This window comes from Trachurus japonicus, chromosome 9 (assembly GCF_045865225.1).
Source record: "Trachurus japonicus isolate A0001 chromosome 9, Traja_1.0".
Taxonomy (NCBI): Eukaryota; Metazoa; Chordata; class Actinopteri; order Carangiformes; family Carangidae; genus Trachurus; species Trachurus japonicus.
The window spans coordinates 4819005-4842014 of record NC_140915.1 but is presented as its reverse complement, the minus strand read 5'-3'; the positions used below and the strand labels follow the sequence as shown (position 1 = coordinate 4842014).

The following is a 23010-nucleotide window of genomic DNA, read 5'->3' as shown; positions in this document are numbered from 1 at the left end:
GTCCGCGAAACCAAAAGTAGGAAACGCTGGTCGGCTCGCCCAGCATTTAACAAAATAACAATAGAGACAAAACGATATATTTATCGAAAATGGGCCCATTAACAAGTGGTAACGTAGATTCATCCACATTAATGAGACTTTTTTATAACAAAATACTCAGAAAGCAAAGTGTTTTCACACTACATTTCCCATGAACCTCAGTGTGCACGGTGAAATTCTTGGACTGGCGCAAGACGGACAAAAGCGAAAACATTTGCCAAGAATGTTTTCATTGATCAAGAATGAAAGTTGGAGGTTGGAAGACGATCAGATACCGTCGTAGTTCCGACCATAAAGGATGCCAGCTAACGATCCGGTGGAGTTATTCCCATGACTCGCCGGGCAGCGTCCGGGAAACTGAAACTAGGAAATACTGGGTGAGTCGACCACTAAATAATAATATCAAAATAACTATAAAGACAAAACGATATATTTACGGAAAATGGACCCATTAACAAGTGGTAACGTAGATTCATCCACATTAATATGAGACTATTTTAGAACCAAAAGCAAACTCCTCATTGTCCCTTTAAAGGGACCCAATATTCAAATTTCACTCATTATCTACTCACCCTCATGTCAACTGTGAGAAGTTTCAGAGTCCTCCGTGGCTTCTCTGAGTTACAGCGGGGCTCCGTGCAGCACTGCATGTCCATATGACGGTAGCAAACGGGGCTCACTTTTCTTCGTCCAAAAAGACACACCGAACAACAAAAAATTAAATAAGTCTTTTAAGCTTGTTTGTAGCGGAAGCTCCCAGTGTCTCAGTTCACTGCTCTTCCTGGTACGTCCAAATGTCGTGCGATTTGCATTCGCCGACGCAAGTCACACAACATTTGGACGGACCAGGAAGAGCAGTGAACTGAGACACTGGGAGCTTCCGCTACAAACAAGCTTAAAATATAGACTTATTTAATTTTTTTCGGAAACAATTTCTCATGTCTGGGCTTCAATACAAGAGGGACATTACAGACGAGCACTATGGAGGTATTTGGATGTTTTTTGGTGTGTCTTTTTGGACGAAGAAAAGTGAGCTCCGTTCGCAACCGTCATATGGACATGCACTGCTACGCCGAGACCCCCTGTAACTCAGAGAAGCCACGGAGGACTCTGAAACTTCTCCCAGCCCTTAGTCCACATGAGGGGGAGGAGATAATGAGTAAAATTTGAATTTTGGGTGAACTATCCCTTTAAATTTCTCCCTTGTTTTATTGTGTCGCCAGAAACCCAGTGTTTGTCAAACTGATGAAGTTGTTTTGTGAATTTGTAGCACATTTATGTTTTTTTCTGAGTTCTCAATTTCTAAATTAAAAGTCTTTGTCATTATAACAGGAGTTTGAGTCATTTTCACCTTTGACGACTTTATTTACAATTTCTTACATGAAATTAAACTAAAACGCTTCATCATCAAAGTTTGTTTGGCGAGCTCATCAGGAAACCACCACAGACCATCTTTATATTTTTGTTTCCACAGAGTTGAATACATTTTATTGATTTGTTTTATTGTGAAGTTTATACTAATAACAGTCTGACGGATTGATTTATTGGCATCAAGTCTTTATTATTATTACTGGTTACCGTGACGATCCCACAGTTCAGTTACTTGTACAGGTGAGAGGGTGATGACGTCACCTGTTGCCGTAGAAACGTGTGTTCGGTGTCGCAGTGGAGCTTCATCAACCTCATGTTTCTTATGTTTCACTGCACTTCTTCAGCTCAGGGGGGGCGGAGCTTCACACGGTCAGGGGGCGGAGCTTCACAAGGACAGGGGGCGGGGCTTCACAAGGACAGGGGGCGGAGCTTCACACGGTCAGGGGGCGGGGCTTCAGCTTCACCTTCACCTCACATTTACATAAACAAACATGTTTGACAGGGAATAAAAAACAAACATCCGATTCACACATTCATCACACTGAGCTTCTCACACATCATCAGTTCATCGGTCAGACTCCGCCCCCTGGCCTCGGTGGGCGTGGCCTAGTGACCCGAACGCGCTCGCAGCACGCCTCAGAGTCTCTGCTCAGAGTTTGAGTGACGGCTGACATCACGACGCGGCCCTGCTCTTGGAGGCGGGCTCTGTCTCCTGCTCGTACTCGATCTCCACGTACGCTCGCTTCTTCCTCGCCGCTGAACCGTTAGCGGGAGATTTGCCTTTCGACCTGGAGGCCTTCGTCTCCACTTCCATCTCCTCCTCTTCCTCCTCCTCCTCCTCCTCACTCAACTCCTCCCCCTCTTCCTCCTCGTCGCTGCTCGTCCTCAGCTTGTTCATTTCCTGAGAGAAGAAAAATCAGGTCAGGAAAATCTGAACTGTCCTTTAAATAATAATAATAATAATGTATGTTCAAATTAGGGCCAATTGCGTGGGTTTTCGGAAATATTTTAGAGAAATTTCTGGAAAAAAGTGGTACAATTTCTCCAAAAACGTTAAAAAAGTGTAAAAATTATTTTTAAAAAAAGAAAAAAAAAATTCTAGAAAAAAAGTGGTAAAATTTCTCAAAAAAAGTTTTTAAAAATTCTAGAAAAAATTTCTCAAAAAATTCTCAAAAAAGAAATAAAACAATTAAAAAAGAAAAAAAAAGATTTTTAAGAAGTTTTAAAAAAAATTCCAGAAAAGGTGGTAAAAATTTCTCAATTTTATTTTTTTTTTAATTCTAGAAAAAAAAGTGGTAAAATTTCTCAAAAAAAAGTTTTTAAAAATTCTAGAAAAAGTGGTAAAAGTTTCTCAAAAAAAAAAAAAAGAAATACTCAAAAAAGAAAAAGTTTCAAAATTATAGAAAAAAGTGGTTAAATTTCTAAAAAAATAAATAAATAAAACAATTAAAAAAGAAATTCTCAAAAAAAAAATAAAAAGTTTAAAAATCCTAGAAAAAAGTGGTAACATTTCAAGAAAACGTTGGGGACCCCCTTTGAACTCTCTAAAGGACCCCTGGGGTTCCTCGGACTCCACTTTGAGAACCACTGCTTTAAAGGAAAAATGCAGTCAAATTCAACCTGGGCTCTAGTTTCCTAATATTTCAGCTCTAACAGATTGAATGTTTAGATTTTCTTTTCAATGTCTCTCTTGTCCTGCAGCAGTTCTGTCCGTCTCCGCATCACGACCTCAAATTTTTACCTCAAAGTCGCTCAGGTCGCTCTCCTCCACTTCTTCTTCGGCCACGAACTCTCTCTTGCCGACGTCCTGCGGACACAGAGAGAAAACAGCGTCCGGTCAGAGTCCGAGGACACGAGGCGTTCACGTACCGTGGGAAACGTCGGACGCGTTTGATCCGTCACCTTGTCGTCGTCCTCCTCCCCTTCCTCCTCAGACTCGGACTCGCTCTCTTCGTCCTGCTGCTCCAGAGCTTTGTCGAAGGCGTGGACGGGGAAGTTGTAGATGTCTCCGTACTGAGGAAGACACACACGTCGGTATCAGCCGATCACTTCACTAAACCGACGCAGCTCGACGTCGACTGTTGAACGTTAAACTTCATCACATGTGTGAAGCTTGAACCCCAACACCTTAGATAAGATTTCCCTTAACCCTCTATGGTACCATGTTTCCCTCAGACATCATACCACTTTCTGGCCTGTCACATCTCCACAATTCATCCCATTTAATGCTGTAATACTTTACAAAAGAGAGGAGACCTTAGAGAACCAATAACAATGCTTTAATTTATCACATGACTTTCAAGAAGCCATACTGAAACCCTTTTTTGCAGACTTTTTCAAAGGAAACAGGTTTGCCATTTTGCTCCACTAAAACGGTCTGAAAACATACAGTAACTTCCTGGCCCTTTTTCATCTGGAAAAAAATACATTTACACTAATAGATTAGTAAAGTTTAATTTTTAATAGTTCCATGCAATTTATTTACTTATTAAATAATGGAAACTTGTTAAAATGCACCTGTTGCCTGAAAGCAACAACGTACCATTATAGAAAATTGCAACGTTGCCTTGAGGCGACAGTGGACCATTATGGAATCAATATTGCATTATGAGACTATGGTAGTGTGTGTTTAGGTGTAAATATAATGTTCAAAAACATATAATTCATCATCATTTAGTTTTTTATCCTTAATAAATGTGATTTTGGACGCAGTAAAGTAAACATCAGGCTATTATGATGATGATGAGGAAGATGAGGATGAGGCCAGTGAAGGTGAAAGTCTACAGAGACTGGTGTTTCTAATACAGTAGATGATGAACCGTAATGGTTCAATGTTGCCTAAAGGCAAGAAATCCCAAAAACTTCCAAAAATAAATAATTTTTTAAAATTTCTTTAGATGTTTAAAAAAACACTCCAAACATTTTTCCCCACTGGCATCATGATGCAGCGTAGCTACCATAGAGGGTTAAAGGTTTCATCCAGATCTTAGTCCGACACGTAAGGAGTTCCTTAACCCTCTATGGTAGCTACGCTGCATCATGATGCCAGTGGGGGAAAAATGTTTGGAGTGTTTTTATGTCTCAAAATAGACTAAATAAACATAATCTAAAGAAATTTTAAAAAATTATTTATTTTTGGAAGTTTTGGGGATTTGTTGACTGTAGGCAACATTGTACCATTACGGTTCATCATCTACTGTATTAGAAACACCAGTCTCTGTAGACTTTCACCTTCACTGGCCTCATCCTCATCCTCATTCTCATTCTCATCTTCCTCATCATCATAATAGCCTGATGTTTACTTTACTGCATCCAAAATCACATTTATTAAGGATAAAAACTAAATGATGATGAATTATATGTTTTTGAACATTATATTTACACCTAAACACACACTACCATAGTCTCATAATGCAATATTGATTCCCTAATGGTCCACTGTCGCCTCAAGGCAACATTGCAATTTTCTATAATGGTACGTTGTTGCTTTGGGGCAACAGGTGCATTTTAACAAGTTTCCATTATTTAATAAGTAAATAAATTGCATGGAACTATTAAAAATTAAACTTTACTAATCTATTAGTGTAAATATTTTTTTTTCCAGATGAAAAAGGGCCAGGAAGTTACTGTATGTTTTCAGACCGTTTTAGTGGAGCAAAATGGCAAACCTGTTTCCTTTGAAAAAGTCTGCAAAAAAGGGTTTCAGTGGCTTCTTGAAAGTCATGTGATAAATTAAAGCATTGTTATTGGTTCTCTAAGGTCTCCTCTCTTTTTTAAAGTATTACAGCATTAAATGGGATGAATTGTGGAGATGTGACAGGCCAAAAAGTGGTAACATGGTACCATAGAGGGTTAAACTGAACCTGACAGATTTATGTTTATTTGTTTTTTTAAGTGGTTCATACATATCAATGAACATTTGGGATTGTAGCCGAGGCTTATAAGAATATATAATATAAGAATATAGATAGATGAATGTTAATAAAGAAGGAGATTGCTAGTTGAAGTGCATCCTGCCTGATTTCATTTGGTTTTAAAGAGCTTTGTGAATTACACACCTCCATATTGTTTGTTATTGCACAACGCTCGCTTTATAAATCGTATTAAAGGGCTAGTTCGGTTCTAGGGTTGTGAGGTTGTGAGGTGTTGTGGTTCTGGAGTCGTACCGTTCCCTGCTTGAGTCTCTCCAGCAGCTCCTTCTCGATGGCGTTGTCCAACTGGGCGGCGATCAGAGCTTTCTCCTACAGACACGACAGACAGGGAAACGACAGGTGAGCGAGCAGCGAGAACACCTGAGGAGCAAACACCTGGGGCCTCATTTATAATAATAATATATGTCTTATATTCGGGGTCTAGATATTTATATAAATCAGCGGGTGACATCAAACAACGTCTGCCCAAGCAAGTCAGGGCTTTTCTTCCTCTCACACACACACACACCAGTGACCTGGAGAGATGCAGCTGCATCTGAGGGGACGATCGCGCGTGTGTGTTGCCCCTTGGCCACACAGCAGAGCGCTGCCACACAGTTAGAGCTCAACTCGACTCGGTTTAGGTCCTTTTAATCACAGCTGACTCCTTCACAGTTCCTCCGGGGGCGGGGTCGTCATATCACGGCGGCTACGGCCGCGTGGTCGCCGGGGACAGGGACACACCGGACACGGAGGCGCCGAATAGCTGTGAAGCGCCGAGAAGCTGAGCCACTTTCCTTTCCTTTCATGTTAAAGCAGAACTATGCAGGATTTGGGCTGTAATTATTGTGGCTCAGAGTCACTGTGATGGTTGAGTGACCTGTTATGAAGTGAATGGGGTCTAGGCCAATGCGCTCACCCCCCCCACTGGCTGAAAACCGCACTTGCAAGATCAGTCGTCCGTCTCGGTGTTACAAATCTCGTCAATGGATAGAAGTATCGCGAGAAACTGCCTTACGGCAGTACGAGATAAGAACGCATGACGTCATGCATGTCACGAATCGTGATTGGTTTGAGTTCGGAAAGTCGGAGGAAACCATGGAAACATGAAATGTTTACTGATGAAGTTCAGCTTGTGGCTAACGGGGAGCTAATGCTAACACAGATACACACACCATGGGTCTTTTATAAGATAATGTAATACATCATGACACACACACACACACACACCTTCGCGTTTTGGAACCTTTATTCCTGTGTGTGTGTCTTTGTGCCTGTGTGTGGCTGTATTAGCGTTAGCGCCGTGTTAGCATTAGCTCCGTGTTAGCATAGCGTTAGCTCGGTGTTAGCGTTAGCTCCGTGTTAGCGTTAGCTCGGTGTTAGCGTTAGCTCCGTGTTAGCATAGCGTTAGCTCGGTGTTAGCGTTAGCTCCGTGTTAGCGTTAGCTCGGTGTTAGCATAGCGTTAGCTCGGTGTTAGCGTTAGCTCCGTGTTAGCGTTAGCTCGGTGTTAGCAGGGCTTAGCAAACAGCAGTAAACACAAGCACGTGTAGGGGGTGGGAGGGGTGGAGGAGGTGGCGGCGGCGAGTTTTTTTTTTTTTTTTTTTTTGTGCCTCCCAGAACTGTGGGGGAGCTCCGGAGAGGGAAAAAAAGAGAAACCAACGAAGGAGCGAGCTATTTCCGGCCGACTTGCATAGTTCTGCTTTAAACGATGGTGTCGTTCACACCGACGTCCTGCAGTCAACGTTTCGGTGTCTGGTCTGTTTTGTGCGCGAGCTGCGAGCGATGGCGTCAAGCCGGGCAGGTCAAACAAAGAAACACGAGAGAATCCGCTCAACTTTCAAAATCAAAACAATTTTCAAAATAAAACACCGCAATTGATGCGTGTGCCTTTTTGTGTGAACAGAGCGCAAGAGAGATGGACACACACCTACACACATTCAGAGAGATCAGTGGGCGCTACAATCTACCAGAACGTCATTTCACAGATACTGAAAACATGATTTTAAAAAGATTAATTTTTTCTTAGATTTTGTCTGAAAAAGGTATTTTTCCAAAGACAGGTCTTGAAAAAGGGGGGTCGTCTTACATTCGGGTCAATACGGTAATTGCGGCCTTTTATACCACGATCAATTGCGAAAACAAGTAATCGTGACATCCCTGATTGTGATTTATAAATGGAAACAGGCGTAGGACATGCATGCGCACGCTTTTATAAATCTGAAAGTTTTTGTGCGCGCGCATTTCCTGTGTTTCCTCCGTACGCCACCTGTGGTGATCTTTCCTACGCACAGTTTTAAACAACAGACACTCACCTCCTTCCTCTTCTCCCTCTGCTCCACCTTCCTGCTCAGAGGAACCAGCTTCCTCCTGGAGGGACAAGCACAAGTTTACACAGCATCAGTCACCCTGACGATGGAAACACAATCGATCGATCATAGATTATAGATTACAGATGATCAGAGGAGCCGATCGGGTGTGTGGACTTACTGCCTCTTCAGCACCAGTTTGCGCATGCGGATCAGGTACTGCGTGATCTTGGTGAATCTCTGTTTACACTTGTGTCTGATGAAGCGCGGCCAGTAGATCAAGTTCTCATCGATCTGCTCCAGAGCCTTTTCATAGTTCTTACTGAGCTTCACCTGCACACACACACACACACACACACACACACACACAGTTAACTGACTGATCGACTGATGCGACTCCCACAGTCAAAGTCAATCAATCAATTATTAGAACTCCTATAATCCCTATAATAGTCATAGCAGTAGGTTCGTTACCTTTAATTGTCGGTGCAAGCTGTTTTTAGAACGGCGGAGCAGAGCCGTGAGCTGCTCAGAGCTACGCTACGGAGGCTCATTATGGGATTTCTTGGTTTCCCATCTCATCAAACTCATCAAATACACAATCCAACAACTCCACAACGCTCTGGTGGACAAGTTGTGAGCTGCACATTCACCACACTATGAGATAATAACACAACGTTACCAGACAGAGTTGTTTTAGAGGGAAATACAGAGACTGTTGATGAAAAACTGTCCCTGAAGGCAACGTGCATCAGTGGTTTTGCATGAATTTCCCTCTAAAACAACTCTGTGTGGTAACGTTGTGTTATTATCTCATAGCGTGGTGAATGTGCAGCTCACAACTTGTCCACCAGAGCATTGTGGAGTTGTTGGATTGTGTATTTGATGAGTTTGATGAGGGAAACCAACAAAGAAATCCCATAATGAGCCTCCATTAGTAGCGTAGCTCTGAGCAGCTCACGGCTCTGCTCCGCCGTTCTAAAAAACAGCTTGCACCGACAATTAAAGGTAACGAACCTACTGCTGCTATGACTATAGGGATTATGGCAGTGGGTGACAATCTGACAAAATGTTGAACTATCCCTTTAAAATAATAATATAAGAAGAATAAGAAGATGTTTATAATAAGATGAAGATGATGTCACTGCAGTCATACGTCTGGATGCTGATTGGCTCAAACTCTTTTTTCTATTTTTTACCGTTTTTTTTCCCCACTTTATTTAAATATTCAATAAAAAATAAAAAATAAAAAAATAAAAAATAAAAGAACTCACCTTCTCCCACATTTTGGCGGGAAAAGCCGCCCGCTCGATCACCTTCATGTAGAGGAAACACTGACCTGCAGAGGAAACAGACGTCACGAACCAAACCAGGGACAACATACAACTGATTGATTGATTGACTGATTGATTGATTGATTGATTGATTGATTGATTGATTGATTGATTGATTGATTGATTGATTGGTTGATTGATTGATTGACTGATCGATCACCTTTCTCCTCCCGGATGGTGGCGTACTGGCTGTTGGCGAGCGGACATGACGAGCGGTTACACAACCCGGTGATGTTGAACTCGTTGCGACAGAAGCTCTGACTCTTCGTCCTGGAGGGAGACAAACGGAGAGGGAGGAGGGGGGTTGTTACCTGGTTACCTGGTTGCCTGGTTACCTGGTTACCTGGTTACCTGGATGATGTCAGCGCTCTGTTTGTTATTAGGAACTGATGACGTAATCACATCCACTTACTTGACTTTGAAGGAGCAGAACTGTTGGTTTCCTATAATGTCCCAGATCACCTGCAGGCGACAGCAACAACACGTTTTATTGATCAATCATTGACTAATAATAATAATAATAATAATAATAATAATAATCAGAGAATGTAAAACTACTATATAGCTGTATAATAGTGGAAAATGACTGGTTACTTATTTGTTTTTACATCCTTATTTATCGATGGTGGCGTCTCATCTTGTATTTATTTTACTTTTAATTAGAGCCGGGTTTTAAAAAAAAAAAAAAAAAAATTCCAACTAATATCAATCTTCATTTTAAAGATCCGATATCGATTCATAAAATCCTTAGATCGATCTTTTCATGTTTGCCATTTCCTGTTTGTTGGTTAGATTATTTAATATGAATATTAAAATAAAACATGAAACTGTACTGAAGAGTTGCACTGTTAAACTTCTGGAGTGGTTCGTGTTAAAGGGTTAGTTCGGGTCTTTTGATATGAATCTATATGGAATCCCCATCACCAGTTACGTGCTGTGACAGTGACTTTCCCCGGACTGCGTCCCGTGAGCGGAGTTCCGGTTTGGTTTCGGTGCCGACGAATGTAGTCCGGCTAGTTGGCTGGGGTCACGAAAATAAAGCGTTTTTCTTCTCAAAACAATATGCGTTCAAAAGAGTGATACATTTGCATCACAAAACCGTTGTCCACGAAAAAGTCTGACCTCGCAATCGCTTGGCGCTATTTTCTCTCCCTCCGTATCACTGCGCGCTGCCGCCTGTAGACGGCTGTGTGTTTCCATCAGCTGTTTCACTGAGTTTACTGCTCGGATAGTTCACATAAACATATCTGATTATGACACAAGTGATGAAGCCATCCCTTGTTTTAGCACAGAGCCAAATGGAGAGCTTTATGAACCTGATGTGATGCTGAACCTCGTCAGATGGAGTTAGAGCCATAGACTGTTAGGTAGGCCTATAAAAAGGGTGTCGTTGCAGCGCAGTTCATGGTGGAAGATCAGACCGACAAACATACACAGACAGACAGCGTGCATCACCTGCACCGGACGGTGCTGCTGAAAAAAAAAGAAAAAAAAAAAGAACGGCGCTCCAGCCAGCTGACGTGCAGCTCACCTGCAGCTCACCTGCAGCGGTCAGAGGAGCCTCAGTTCTCTCTCTTTAGCCTGGTGTTTGGCTGCACTTTGTTTAAAAGAGTTCAACATGTGAAGATCTAACCACCATCTGAACACCGGTCAGCTGAGCCAGAGCAGTGGACGTGGCTGCTGTGGAGGCTCGCTATTTTATAACGGCAAGAAAAAAAATAATTGTCCTGATTGTCTGATAGTGTGTGTACATTTGTCGGGCTAATCTTCCATCACGGACTGCGCTGCATTACCACCCGGTCACCCTGTCTGTCACAGCTGCAGCTGTGGTCTAACTTCAGCTTGTTGCTTCCCTGTCCCTCCTCTCTGTGTCTGCCCGTTCTAACTCCATCTGACGAGGTTCAGCATCACATCAGGTTCATAAAGGTCTCCCTTTGGCTCTGTGCTAAAACAAGGGATGGCTTCATCACTTGTGTCATAATCAGATATGTTTATGTGAACTATCCGAGCAGTAAACTCAGTGAAACAGCTGATGGAAACACACAGCCGTCTACAGGCGGCAGCGCGCAGTGATACGGAGGGAGAGAAAATAGCGCCAAGCGATTGCGAGGTCAGACTTTTTCGTGGACAACGGTTTTGTGATGCAAATGTATCACTCTTTTGAACGCATATTGTTTTGAGAAGAAAAACGCTTTATTTTCGTGACCCCAGCCAACTAGCCGGACTACATTCGTCAGCACCGAAACCAAACCGGAACTCCGCTCACGGGACGCAGTCCGGGGAAAGTCACTGTCACAGCACGTAACTGGTGATGGGGATTCCATATAGATTCATATCAAAAGACCCAAACTAACCCTTTAAATAAATGTGCATAATGTAACTGCTTTTGGCTCACCTTTTAATGTATCCTAAACATAAATATTTTTCAATAATGCACCAGGTAAGAGAGCTCCATCTTTGTAGCATTAGTTCTGTGAAAAACTCTTAAATGACCGTGCAAAAGTGGTACTAAACTGAAATTACTGTAAATGAATCTATAGTGAATCGAATCGAAATAGAATCGATTCAGTAAATCAATAGCGATACCCAGCCCTACTTTTAATCCCATTGTTGGCTCTTAATTCTTGTGATGTTCTCATATTTTTGGTTTGGATCTAGGGCAATAAAGTAGCCTATATCTTATTCAAATACATTTTACACTTATCTGTCACTTTATTCACCTATTCCACTGCGTTTGTGAAGTTAAAGACTTTGGTAAACTTAATTCAAGCAACAAAACAGTTCCTCCTCATGACTGAAGTTTGTTGGGCCTCAGAGTAACTGGAGCTGAGATTCCTCTGAATATTTAGACATAAAACACTATTGTATTGTTTTATCTGCAGATACCTCGATGATGAATTTAAGAACATTTGTAAAAAATAAAAATAAAAATAAGGGGTAAATAGAGAGATGAAGATTAGTGATAATATATTAGAATAAATCCAGCTAAATAAACTTGTAAATTAACTTATTATGTAGATTATAATGACAAGGAAGTTTGATAGCTAATTTATGAATAGGGGGTGGGAGTAAATGAGTTTTACTTCTTCCCACTCCTTTTCGGATTTATGGAAAAAAAAATCAAATTACTTTCATTTTCAGTTGTCTGTGTGTAAAGTATTTATTTGTTATGTCTGTCCATTACTGTATTATTTCTTTTAACATGTCTGAAATACACTAAACTAAAAAAATACTGTATATTAAGGATAACTCTGTTTTATATTGTGAGCTGCTGAGTAAAAGTGAATCAATCTATCAACAACCCAGTGCTTACAGTTTAAACAATTCTTAGTTAATGATCAGAATGATCTTGTATTGATGATTTATCTTCTATTGATAACTTGTTTCTGAACTAATTTCATCTAACTTGTTGCTGTGTTTATTTGTGTTCAACTTAACTTTAAAATAAAAACCTTTCACAGATCGTTTATCTTCCTATTATTTCTAATTAGACCATAATATCCAATATATTAATTAGTAGTTTCAGTGCTGAAGGAGACATAAAACTGTTTATCAATCTCACACATGGGGAATGTGGTTGTTACAGCAGCGTTTGTAACATGCAATGTACAAAAGTAGAAAAATATGCAAATGTAGAGATATAAAAACGATGTAAGACATAACATAACATATTTCAGGAATACATAGTTATGTACGAGAACAGCACAAAATGACATAAACAGTGTATAAGGAACTATAATGAACTGACTTAAACTCCAAAATCAACTAATAAAGCAGCTGTTCACACACTCAGGACAGATGTGGATGTTATAGAAAAAGTTAATAGTTGTTTATTAACGTGAGACGACGGTTGGACACATGGTGAAATGTGAAATGTTGAGAGAAACTAAGTTACTAAACTTTCAGAACGAGGAGTTTGGATTAAAGAGAGAGATTATACTTTCATTTAACGTGTATTTTCTGTGCGGACATAATTAACGAAGACAACGACAACATACAACTCAGTGATTGAATCCCACAAACAGAAATAAAAAGCTTATAAAACCAGCAGCTAGCGACGTTAGCAGCTACATGCTACAGGCTCATTTAAGACACTTACGTCGTCGTGCTGCATCTTTCCTGCTTCTTTTTCTTCTCAGAAAACTGTCGGCGGATTAAATCCCGTGAGTTGTAGTTGTAGTTGTAGTTTTAGTTTGTCTGGGTGGTTAAAGTGAAGCTACGGAGGAGTTCCTCTGTCCGCGGAGCCACATGGACGCTCAGGAAGCGTCCATCACTGTTTACGTCACCGAACGAGATTCTCGGGCACGTGGGGGCCGACAACGTGTAGTGAAATATCGCGATAGTTTATTTTCTTCATCTTAACCCTCTATGGTACCATCATGGTACCATGTTACCACTTTTTGTCCTGTCACATCTCCACAATTCATCCCATTTAATGCTGTAATACTTTAAAAAAGAGAGGAGACCTTAGAGAACCAATAACAATGCTTTAATTTATCACATGACTTTCAAGAAGCCACTGAAACCCTTTTTTGCAGACTTTTTCAAAGGAAACAGGTTTGCCATTTTGCTCCACTAAAACGGTCTGAAAACATACAGTAACTTCCTGGCCCTTTTTCATCTGGAAAAAAATATATTTACACTAATAGATTAGTAAAGTTTAATTTTTAATAGTTCCATGCAATTTATTTACTTATTAAATAATGGAAACTTGTTAAAATGCACCTGTTGCCCCAAAGCAACAACGTACCATAGAAAATTGCAACGTTGCCTTGAGGCGACAGTGGACCATTATGGAATCAATATTGCATTATGAGACTATGGTAGTGTGTGTTTAGGTGTAAATATAATGTTCAAAAACATATAATTCATCATCATTTTGTTTTTTATCCTTAATAAATGTGATTTTGGATGCAGTAAAGTAAACATCAGGCTATTATGATGATGATGAGGAAGATGAGGATGAGGCCAGTGAAGGTGAAAGTCTACAGAGACTGGTGTTTCTAATACAGTATATAATGAACCGTAATGGTACAATGTTGCCTACAGTCAACAAATCCCAAAAACTTCCAAAAAATAAATAATTTTTTTTAAATGTCTTTAGATTATGTTTATTTAGTCTATTTTGAGACATAAAAACACTCCAAACATTTTTCATCCACTGGCATCATAATGCAGCGTAGCTACCATAGAGGGTTAAAGTAAAACGGTACAAAACAGAGTCAACATTATTATATCAAACACATAATGAAGAAATGAAATACAACAAAAAGTAACAAAGTAGAGGCATAAGGAAGGCATTCATGATTTATTTAATTTTTTTTTTTTGGCTATATCTAAAATATATACATGTATATATAAATGAATCCTATGTTCATACTTTGACATTCATGCATGATTAATAAATCAAAATAAGCAAAATACGTATTGTTTAGTAATGACTTACAGGTTATTACCTTAATTAGCCTATTTATATTAAAAAAAATAAATCTATATGTTATTATAAGCGATTTTATAGAATTTTTAATTCACTTCTTGTGGGAAACTATTTTAGATTGTTGTACAATTTCTGTACCATTCATTCTTCTTCATTCGGCGTTTTTTTTTTTTTTTATCCCTTTGGCAGCGGTTGTGTCGATGTATGTATGTTTTCATTTATAAACATTTGTCTGTTGTCAATAAATATCTCAGTCAATCAAAGTCTTGTTTCAGAAAACGAGATTATCATCATGGAGGAGAAACAAATTATTCTGCAACAGGTTTCTAGTTATCATCATAATATAGTTATATTCATAAACTTCTAGATAGATAGATAGATAGATAGATAGATAGATAGATAGATAGATAGATAGATAGATAGATAGATAGATAGATAGATAGATAGATAGATAGATAGAGTACTTTAATATTCATTCACAGGAAACAGCTATACAACAGTCAGTTAATTTACTGAAAATGTATTTTGTTATGGACAACGTTCATTAATTTATTTTATTTATTAATAAAACTACAGCTACATTATCCTCAAATGTTTGCAGAGTTTGTTTTGTTTCTAGGTTGAATATGTTTTTGTTAATATGGATGAACCAAAACGTGATTTATCATCATTTATCATGAGCGGGTTTATGTTTTATAAAATAATAATAACTTGGGGCGGTGCGTGGCGCAGTGGTTAAAGCGGCCGTCCCATGTAGATGTCGTTCCCCCTCTCTCTGCCTCCCCCTTTCCTGTCTATCTCACTATGTGCTATCGAATAAAGGCAAAAACGCCAAAAAATATACTTAAAAAATAATAATAATAATAATAACTTTATTTGTATAGCACATTTTATACAAGAATTATTGCAGCTAAAAGTGCTACAATAAAAGAAGGAACATTAAAAGAACACAGGAACATTTAAAAGTTAAAAACATGACAAGAAAAGAAAAGTTTAGTTTATTTGTACTTCTAGCGGTTGGGTTGCATTTTTATTTAACTTTCAACAAGCTGTTAAATAGTTTTTAGAGTGAATCGGTTCAGGATCAGAAGGGCTGAGGCGCAGAGCGTAACAAGTGAGGGCTGCACCTTTCACGGAGAGTCCGTGAACGCACCAATCATCATTTGCATGAACCGAAGGATCAGAGTTTCAACATGGCGCTGAGCGTCTTTGTGGCGCTGCGCCCGCCGTTTCACTGACGGTGTCGCTACGTCAGCACACAACATTTATTGATTCGAACCGGGGGGGACGCCTGCGTTGAGGACTGTCGCCTCTACATGGGGCGGCCGCTTTAAAGCAGAAGTAAGTGATATATTTGTGTTAATATAAGTCTTAAATAGTTGTATCTTCCAACAGCAATCACTTCTATAGAGTGTTTGGTCTGAAACACGGGTCTGTCAGTCACTCTGCTCTGCTCTGAGCCCAGGAGAAAACTTTCCTTGTATCCTACAAGTTTTATCCAATGAGGAAAGAGAACGGCATAAAGGGGCAGTCCTCTCTGTGTGTGCAGCCAAGGGATGCGCCTGAATGTGGTGACGTAGGGACGAGGACTGTTATGGTGCGTTCAAGGCAACTCATAACTCGTGTTTTTCCGACCTGTGAAGTCGTACCAGTTCGATCTGGTACGACTTCACGGGTCAGAAGTTACGAGTGGCCGTTATAGTTGCCTGGAACGCTACAAAGTCGTAAGTTGTGACTTGAAGCTGTAATTTACGGTTTCAAAAGCCTGCCTGGAACGCAGCATTAGCCAAAACGACCGGATCGCTTACTTCTGCTTTAACCACTGCGCCACATACTTTTAATTGTTTTTATTGTAAGGTGACCTTGAGAGTCCTGAAAGGCGCCTATAAATAAAATGCATTATTATTATTATTATTATTATTATTATTATTATTATGATCTTTTATTTATTTTACTTTTAATCCCATTGTTGGCTCTTAATTCTTGTGATGTTCTTTCATATTTTTGGTTTGGATTTAGGGCAACAAAGTATATCTAATCTAATCTAATCTAATCTAATCTTATTTTATCTTAATAGAAGGTCAAGATGGTTCAACACTTCACACAGATGTCTGAACAAAATCTTAAATTCAAGTGTTTTTATTTAATTAGTCAAAGGTTTATGGTTACAAGCCGGCCTCCATGTGTTTCTGTTTATATTTCATTTCATTTTCATTTCACGCCGTAGAGAAGCGGTTCAACGACTCCTCTTTCAAATACATTTTACACTCATCTATCACTTTATTCATCTATTCCACTGCTTTTGTATATTGTATACTTTTGTATATTATTTTGTATATTTTAATAGAATAAGTTTGGATTGGTAAGATTTATATATATATATATATGTATTTATCAACAAATCATGAAGTGGGAATATTAGGAACACCCATGGGCTTAAAGGGCACATTAAGCAGCCATTCAGCCCATGCCAGACTTTTGTCATATTTTGACAAATTAAACAATAAAAACATTTTTTTTTTAAATGGTATAAATGAATAATTGGCACTTCAAATGAGACATTAGACTATCATTTGAACCTTACCTGCGTGTTGTTCCCCCTCTCTCTGTCTATCTCACTATGTGCTATCAAATAAAGGCAAAAACGTTTTAATAACTTTATTTGTATTGCACATTTTATACAAGAATTATTGCAGCTAAAAGTGCTACAATAAAAGAAGGAACATTAAAAGTAGTGATGGGACGTACTGTGCCGAGGCTTCGGAGCGTGTGTCGAGAAATCCAGGAAGTGTTTAGTGAAGCGCGTATCGACGCTTGCGTCGTGCAGGGAGAGTGACGTCACTGATGACGTTTGAAGCCTCGCCGGTTCAGGAAGTGGTTCGAGTAATTGGCGCGGTCTTTGAACACATTTAAACCGCAATGGATCCGCTCAAACTTTGTGGGTTAGTGTTGGCGATTTTTTGGATTTTGAGAGTATTTTGTTGGATTTGTTGGACTGCTGCTTATTCGGATGGAGCCTGTGCGCAAGAGGAAGTTTTCTCCTGTGTGGGAACATTTTGATCAGATCGCTCCCAATAAGGTAAGTACACTTTTGTAACGTTATTACGTTTTTTGTTTTTACATGTGTATTATGCAATATAGTCATAATAATAATAACAATTTCACTGTCTTTTCTCATAATCCAAGGTGAAGTGTTTGTTGTGTGCAAAGGAGCTTGGATACAACAACAACACTTCATCCATGCTCCGTCATTTTCGTGCTTTGCATGAGAATAATGGTGGGGGCAATGTGGCTGGGCCCAGCGCAGGTGAGTAACTGCAATATGTCCATTGAAGGAACATACTTTTCATTACATATTTCCTAATCACCTGTAATAAAGTTAACACAAGTAGTAGTAGGCCTACTGTTATTAAGAAAAACTCACTCTTTCTCTTCCAGTGACCAGAAAGAAGGAGCTGGATGAGGCCTTGGTGACAATGATTGTCAAAGACACCCAGCCATTCAGCATCGTAGAGGACACAGGATTCAAGGAGTTTGTGGCAAAGCTGGATCCTACCTACGTCCTCCCAACTAGAAAGGTATGTTTGGTGACAGGGATGAAGCATAAGAACACTATTGAATGTGACACAGTGGTTAATTTTTTCTTCTTTTATCCTTTTTCTTCCTTTTCTTTAGGCTGTAAAGGCAATGGTTGCTGAGAGATACCGCAGTGAGAAGGCCAAAGCCAAAGCTGCGGTGCAGAATATTTCAGCAGTCACTTTAACTGCCGATATGTGGACGTCCATGAACATGGACGCATATCTGGCTGTGACGTGTCATTACATTGATAAAGATACCTCTCTGCAGTCAGCTTTACTGGGTGCAGTACATTTTCCATTGACACACACAGCTGAAAATCTGGCATATGTGATGTCATCCCTCATGGAGGAATGGGAAATAACTTCCAAAACAACCTGCCTGGTAACTGATGGAGCAGCTAACATGATTGCATGTGGTAGGGACCTGCGGCTCCGACATGCCATTTGCATTGCTCATGTTCTCAATCTGATTGTGAAAAAGGCTCTTGATCAGAACCCTGTCCTGGTTGCAATTCGTACCAAGGCAAGAAGGCTGGTGGGATACTTCAGGAGCAGCACAACTGCAAAGGTTATTTTCACATCTGTTAATGTATTCTTTGTTTTTATATTTCTGCATGTCACAATAACTTCATTTTTTGTCTTTAGGAGAAACTTGCTGTGGTTCAGGAGCAGATGGGCAGACCCAAAATGAAACTGCTTCAGGAGGTCGAAACAAGGTGGAATAGTACGTTCCACATGCTCAAGCGACTGGTGGAGCTCAGGGAGCCTGTGGCTGCAGCCTTGGCAGGTCTCCCAACTGATATCCCTGGGCTAACCTGTGATGAATTTCAGAATGTTACCGCATGTCTGTCCATCTTCTCACCCTTCCATGAAGCTACCGTTGAACTGTCAGAAGAGAAAAGGGTATCTGGGTCCAAAATAATACCATTACTAAAAATGGTTGACCAGATGCTGCAAGATGAAGCCAGACAGGCCTCAATTCCACTGGCGAGGGAGCTCTGTGACCACCTCATCAGGCTCCTCAGGGAACGGCTCCACAACATTCAAAGCATGAGCATCATGTCCCTGGCCACCCTGCTGGATCCCCGCTTTAAGGAGCTTTCTTTCTTGAGCCCAACAAAGGCCAGCGAAGCGGTGAAACGTTTGATGGCAGAATGCACTGCTGTTATTAGGTCTTCGTCATCCCCAGCTGCAGCTGCATCTGCAGCTGCAGCAACAGCATCAACATCCGCACGTGGTCCTGGAACTGAAAGACCAGGTAATATTATTTCCTTTGGTTTAAGGTCAGTCTTAATTAATTATGATGACTCTAACACAATGTGTTTATGCTCCTCAGGAAACAGACTGTGGCAGCACCTTGATGCCACAGTGCAGCAGACACAGCGCAGCCACAATGTGGTTGCAGATGCTACAGTGGAGGTACAGAGGTACCTGGCGGAACCCAACATTCCGAGAATGGAGGACCCCCTTAAGTACTGGGAGAGGCAACGCCTAATTTATCCAAACCTCTACAAGCTGGCTATTGATTTCCTCTGCACCCCTGCCTCATCTGTACCCTGCGAAAGAGTGTTCTCCAAAGCAGGAGAAATTGTTTCAAAAAGAAGGAATCGTCTTAAACCAAGCACAGTTGAACAAGTCTTGTTCTTAAATAAAAATGGATAAACCCCTGAAGTTGCACAAGCACTTTCATTGCCCTCTTCATGTTTACAAGCACTTCCACTGCCACATACTTTGTTAAAACACTGAAATAAACACAAATAGAAGTGTGTGAAATGAGTGAATATATGAACAATACATGAAATGCATTTATTAGGATCAATTTTTGTCTTTTACTTGTAGTCATTCCTATGGCTTCACTGTTACAACATATCTGGCTGTTAAACAGTCTTTGACCAGCAGGGGGGGTTGAGTGGACATGAGGCCTCGAGAAATGAACCTTTTTGTGAACCATTTAGCTGTGAGGCTTCATGGCTTCAAAAAGCTTCATCTGCCCATCACTAATTAAAAGAACATAGGAACATTTAAAAGTTAAAACATGACAAGAAAAGAAAAGTTTAGTTTACTTCAAATTCTTTGGTCGCATTTTAATTCAACTTTCAACAAGCTGTAAAATAGTTGTTAGAGTGAATCGGTTCAGGATCAGAAGGGCTGAGGCGCAGAGCGTAACAAGTGAGGGCTGCACCTTTCACGGAGAGTCCGTGAACGCACCAATCATCATTTGCATGAACCGAAGGATCAGAGTTTCAACATGGCGCTGAGCGTCTTTGTGGCGCTGCGCCCGCCGTTTCACTGACGGTGTCGCTACGTCAGCACACTACATTTATCTTTTCTGTTTTGATTTTTTATTTTTTTTACGCCAACGTCGATCACAGCGTCTGACAACAACCTCTCTGTTGCCTCTGGTGTTAAAGATCGAGCAGTTTTATTTGTGATCAGGACGGCTCCTCTGAAGCGGTGCATTGTGGGAGGACCAGCTGTTGACTCACCCACCGCTGCTGCCCAATGACAAAGCGTAGCCACACGGCGGCCATCTTGGTAAGGTCAACTCTCTCCCTCAGAGCATTAAGCCAATGACCATAACTTGCTCAGTTTTTGTCCGATTTCAAAACGGTTTGATTTTTTATGAACGTCTATGCAGTTATGATGCAGCTACTTAAAATCACGGATCAGCTTAATCATGTAGCCTACTTTTTGTTTGTAAAAGTAACATATAGTGACATTATATGCAAATAGTTAAAGTAATAGCTACATACTGATTTATTTTTCACAGAGTAATGAATGGTTTTTTTAGTGCAGATGACTGGATCACCATCTACTGCACCGTAACTGCAGCCAGAGTCAGAGACAGTTGCCCGTTCAAATATGGCCGACTGTGAGCTACGCCTGCGTGTAGTCCGATCCACCCCCTTGGTTAAAACTACTACTAGGCTTACTACTCCCAGTTATTTGGGTTTTTTTTTTACAGTCTATGGTTAAAACCAGCTGTTAGGTTAAAACTCAGGGCAACGGCGACACCTGGTGGTCCGGAGAGAAGCTGCACAACAAGTGGGACAACAGCAGAAGTCTCCAAGAAGATTTTTTCTGAATTATTTAATTTTATCTGTTGTCAATATGTCAGTTTGTTAGTTTTTAATTAGTTTGCTTTATTCACTATTTGTATGACATCGCCACATACGATGGCAATAAACTGTTGGTTCAGTTTCTTCCCCCAGTCAAAGGGTTGTGGTTACACGCCGGCCTGGCCTCCATATGTTTTTGTTTATATTTCATTTCATTTTCATTTTATGCCGTAGAGAAGCGGTTCAACGACTCCTCTTTCAAATACATTTTACACTTATCTGTCACTTTATTCATCTATTCCACTGCGTTTGTGAAGCTAAAACTTTGGTCAACTTATTTCAAGCACCAAAACAGTTCCTCCTCATGACTAAAGTTTGTTTTGTTTTCACAAGAGATTTGAAATTTTTCAAGAAGTGAACTTCAAATTTCCAGCATTTAGCCTAAAATTATTTCTCTATCCAGTGATCTAGGACAGAAATGGGCCTCAGAGTAACTGGAGCTGAGATTCCTCTGAATACTTAGACATAAAACACTATTGTATTGTTTTATCTGCAAATACTTTGAAGATGGCACAACAGCAGAAGTCTCCAAGAACATTTTTCTGAATTAGTTAATTTTATCTGTTGTCAATATGTCAGTTTGTTAGTTTTTAATTAGTTTGATTTATTCACTCTTTGTATGACATCGCCACATACGATGGCAACAAACAGTTTCAGCTACGGCCTTCAGTTTCTTCCTCCAGACCATTACTGCACTAAACTCTCAATAACTTTATGAACATATTTACACATTACGCACATTATTCTTGTGAGTGGCATTCCCAATATTGTTGTGTTAGTGCAAAAACAATAAAGACTTTTACTTCTACTTCTTCATTCATACATGTAGCCTATTTTCTTTCTTTTCACTGTTTGTTTTTTCTTATAAAGCAGAAGTAAGCGATCCGGTCGTTTTGGCCAATGCTGCGTTCCAGGCAGGCTTTTGAAACCGTAAATTACAGCTTCAAGTCACGACTTACGACTTTGTAGCGTTCCAGGCAACCCACTCGTGTTTCTCCGACCTGTTTTACCTGTGAAAGTCACTATAACGGCCACTCGTAACTTCTGACCCGTGAACTCGCACCAGATCGAACTGGTACCACTTCACGGTCGGAAAAACACGAGTTACGAGTTGCCTTGAACGCACCATAACAGTCCTTGGCCCTGCATGCCGTTCTCTCTCCTCATTGGATAAAGGTTGTAGGATACAAGGAAAGTTTTCTCCTGGGCTCAGAGCAGAGCAGAGTGACTGACAGACCCGTGTTTCAGACCAAACACTCTATAGAAGTGATTGCTGTGGGAAGATACAACTATTTAAGACTTATATTAACACAAACATATGGCTTCCTTGTGCTTTAAAGCGGCCGCCCCATGTAGAGGCGACAGTCCTCAACGCAGGCGTCCCCCCCGGTTCGAATCAATAAATGTAGTGTGCTGACGTAGCGACACCGTCAGTGAAACGGCGGGCGCAGCGCCACAAAGACGCTCAGCGCCATGTTGAAACTCTGATCCTTCGGTTCATGCAAATGATGATTGGTGCGTTCACGGACTCTCCGTGAAAGGTGCAGCCCTCACTTGTTACGCTCTGCGCCTCAGCCCTTCTGATCCTGAACCGATTCACTCTAAAAACTATTTAAGAGTTTGTTGAAAGTTAAATAAAAATGCGACCCAAGAACTTGGAGTTAACTTTACTTTTCTTTTCTTGTCATGTTTTTAACCCTCTATGGTAGCTACGCTGCATTATGATGCCAGTGGGGGAAAAATGTTTGGAGTGTTTTTATGTCTCAAAATAGACTAAATAAACATAATCTAAAGACATTTAAAAAAAAATTATTTATTTTTGGCAGTTTTTGGGATTTGTTGCCTGTAGTCAACATTGTACCATCACGGTTCATCATCTACTGTATTAGAAACACCAGTCTCTGTAGACTTTCA

At 40.3% G+C, this 23010-nt stretch overlaps 1 protein-coding gene and 3 non-coding genes across 4 annotated transcripts; 1 reads left to right on the top strand and 3 right to left on the bottom strand.

Annotated features, from left to right (window-relative positions):
• Window positions 1–2071: 2071 nt before the first annotated feature.
• Window positions 2072–13263, bottom strand: mak16 (MAK16 homolog (S. cerevisiae)). Its single transcript, XM_085785764.1, has 10 exons — window positions 13062–13263; window positions 9375–9424; window positions 9123–9232; window positions 8903–8967; window positions 7810–7961; window positions 7635–7689; window positions 5577–5651; window positions 3313–3423; window positions 3152–3217; window positions 2072–2311 (listed from the first exon to the last, which is right to left on the bottom strand). The coding sequence occupies exons 1-10, from the start codon at window positions 13074–13076 to the stop codon at window positions 2084–2086; spliced, it is 927 nt and encodes a 308-aa protein (XP_085641890.1). The 5' UTR covers window positions 13077–13263; the 3' UTR covers window positions 2072–2083.
• A 2218-nt stretch (window positions 13264–15481) lies between these two features.
• LOC146980744 (small nucleolar RNA U13) lies at window positions 15482–15580 on the bottom strand. The gene has a single exon (XR_015036731.1). It is a non-coding gene; the product is annotated as a small nucleolar RNA U13 (small nucleolar RNA).
• Window positions 15581–20114: 4534 nt separating this feature from the next.
• LOC146980743 (small nucleolar RNA U13) lies at window positions 20115–20213 on the bottom strand. The gene has a single exon (XR_015036730.1). It is a non-coding gene; the product is annotated as a small nucleolar RNA U13 (small nucleolar RNA).
• Window positions 20214–22583: 2370 nt separating this feature from the next.
• Window positions 22584–22682, top strand: LOC146980742 (small nucleolar RNA U13). The gene has a single exon (XR_015036729.1). It is a non-coding gene; the product is annotated as a small nucleolar RNA U13 (small nucleolar RNA).
• The last annotated feature ends 328 nt before the right edge of the window (window positions 22683–23010 follow it).

What these genes read in the sequence shown, in the direction of transcription:
- mak16 (XM_085785764.1), bottom strand. An exon ending in CCGCCAAAATGTGGGAGAAG is followed by an intron (nt 7,962 to 8,902) that starts GTGAGTTCTTTT and finishes GTGTGTGTGCAG; the next exon opens with GTGAAGCTCAGTAAGAACTA. An exon ending in GCGACCTGAGCGACTTTGAG is followed by an intron (nt 2,312 to 3,151) that starts GTAAAAATTTGA and finishes TTCTTCTCTCAG; the next exon opens with GAAATGAACAAGCTGAGGAC.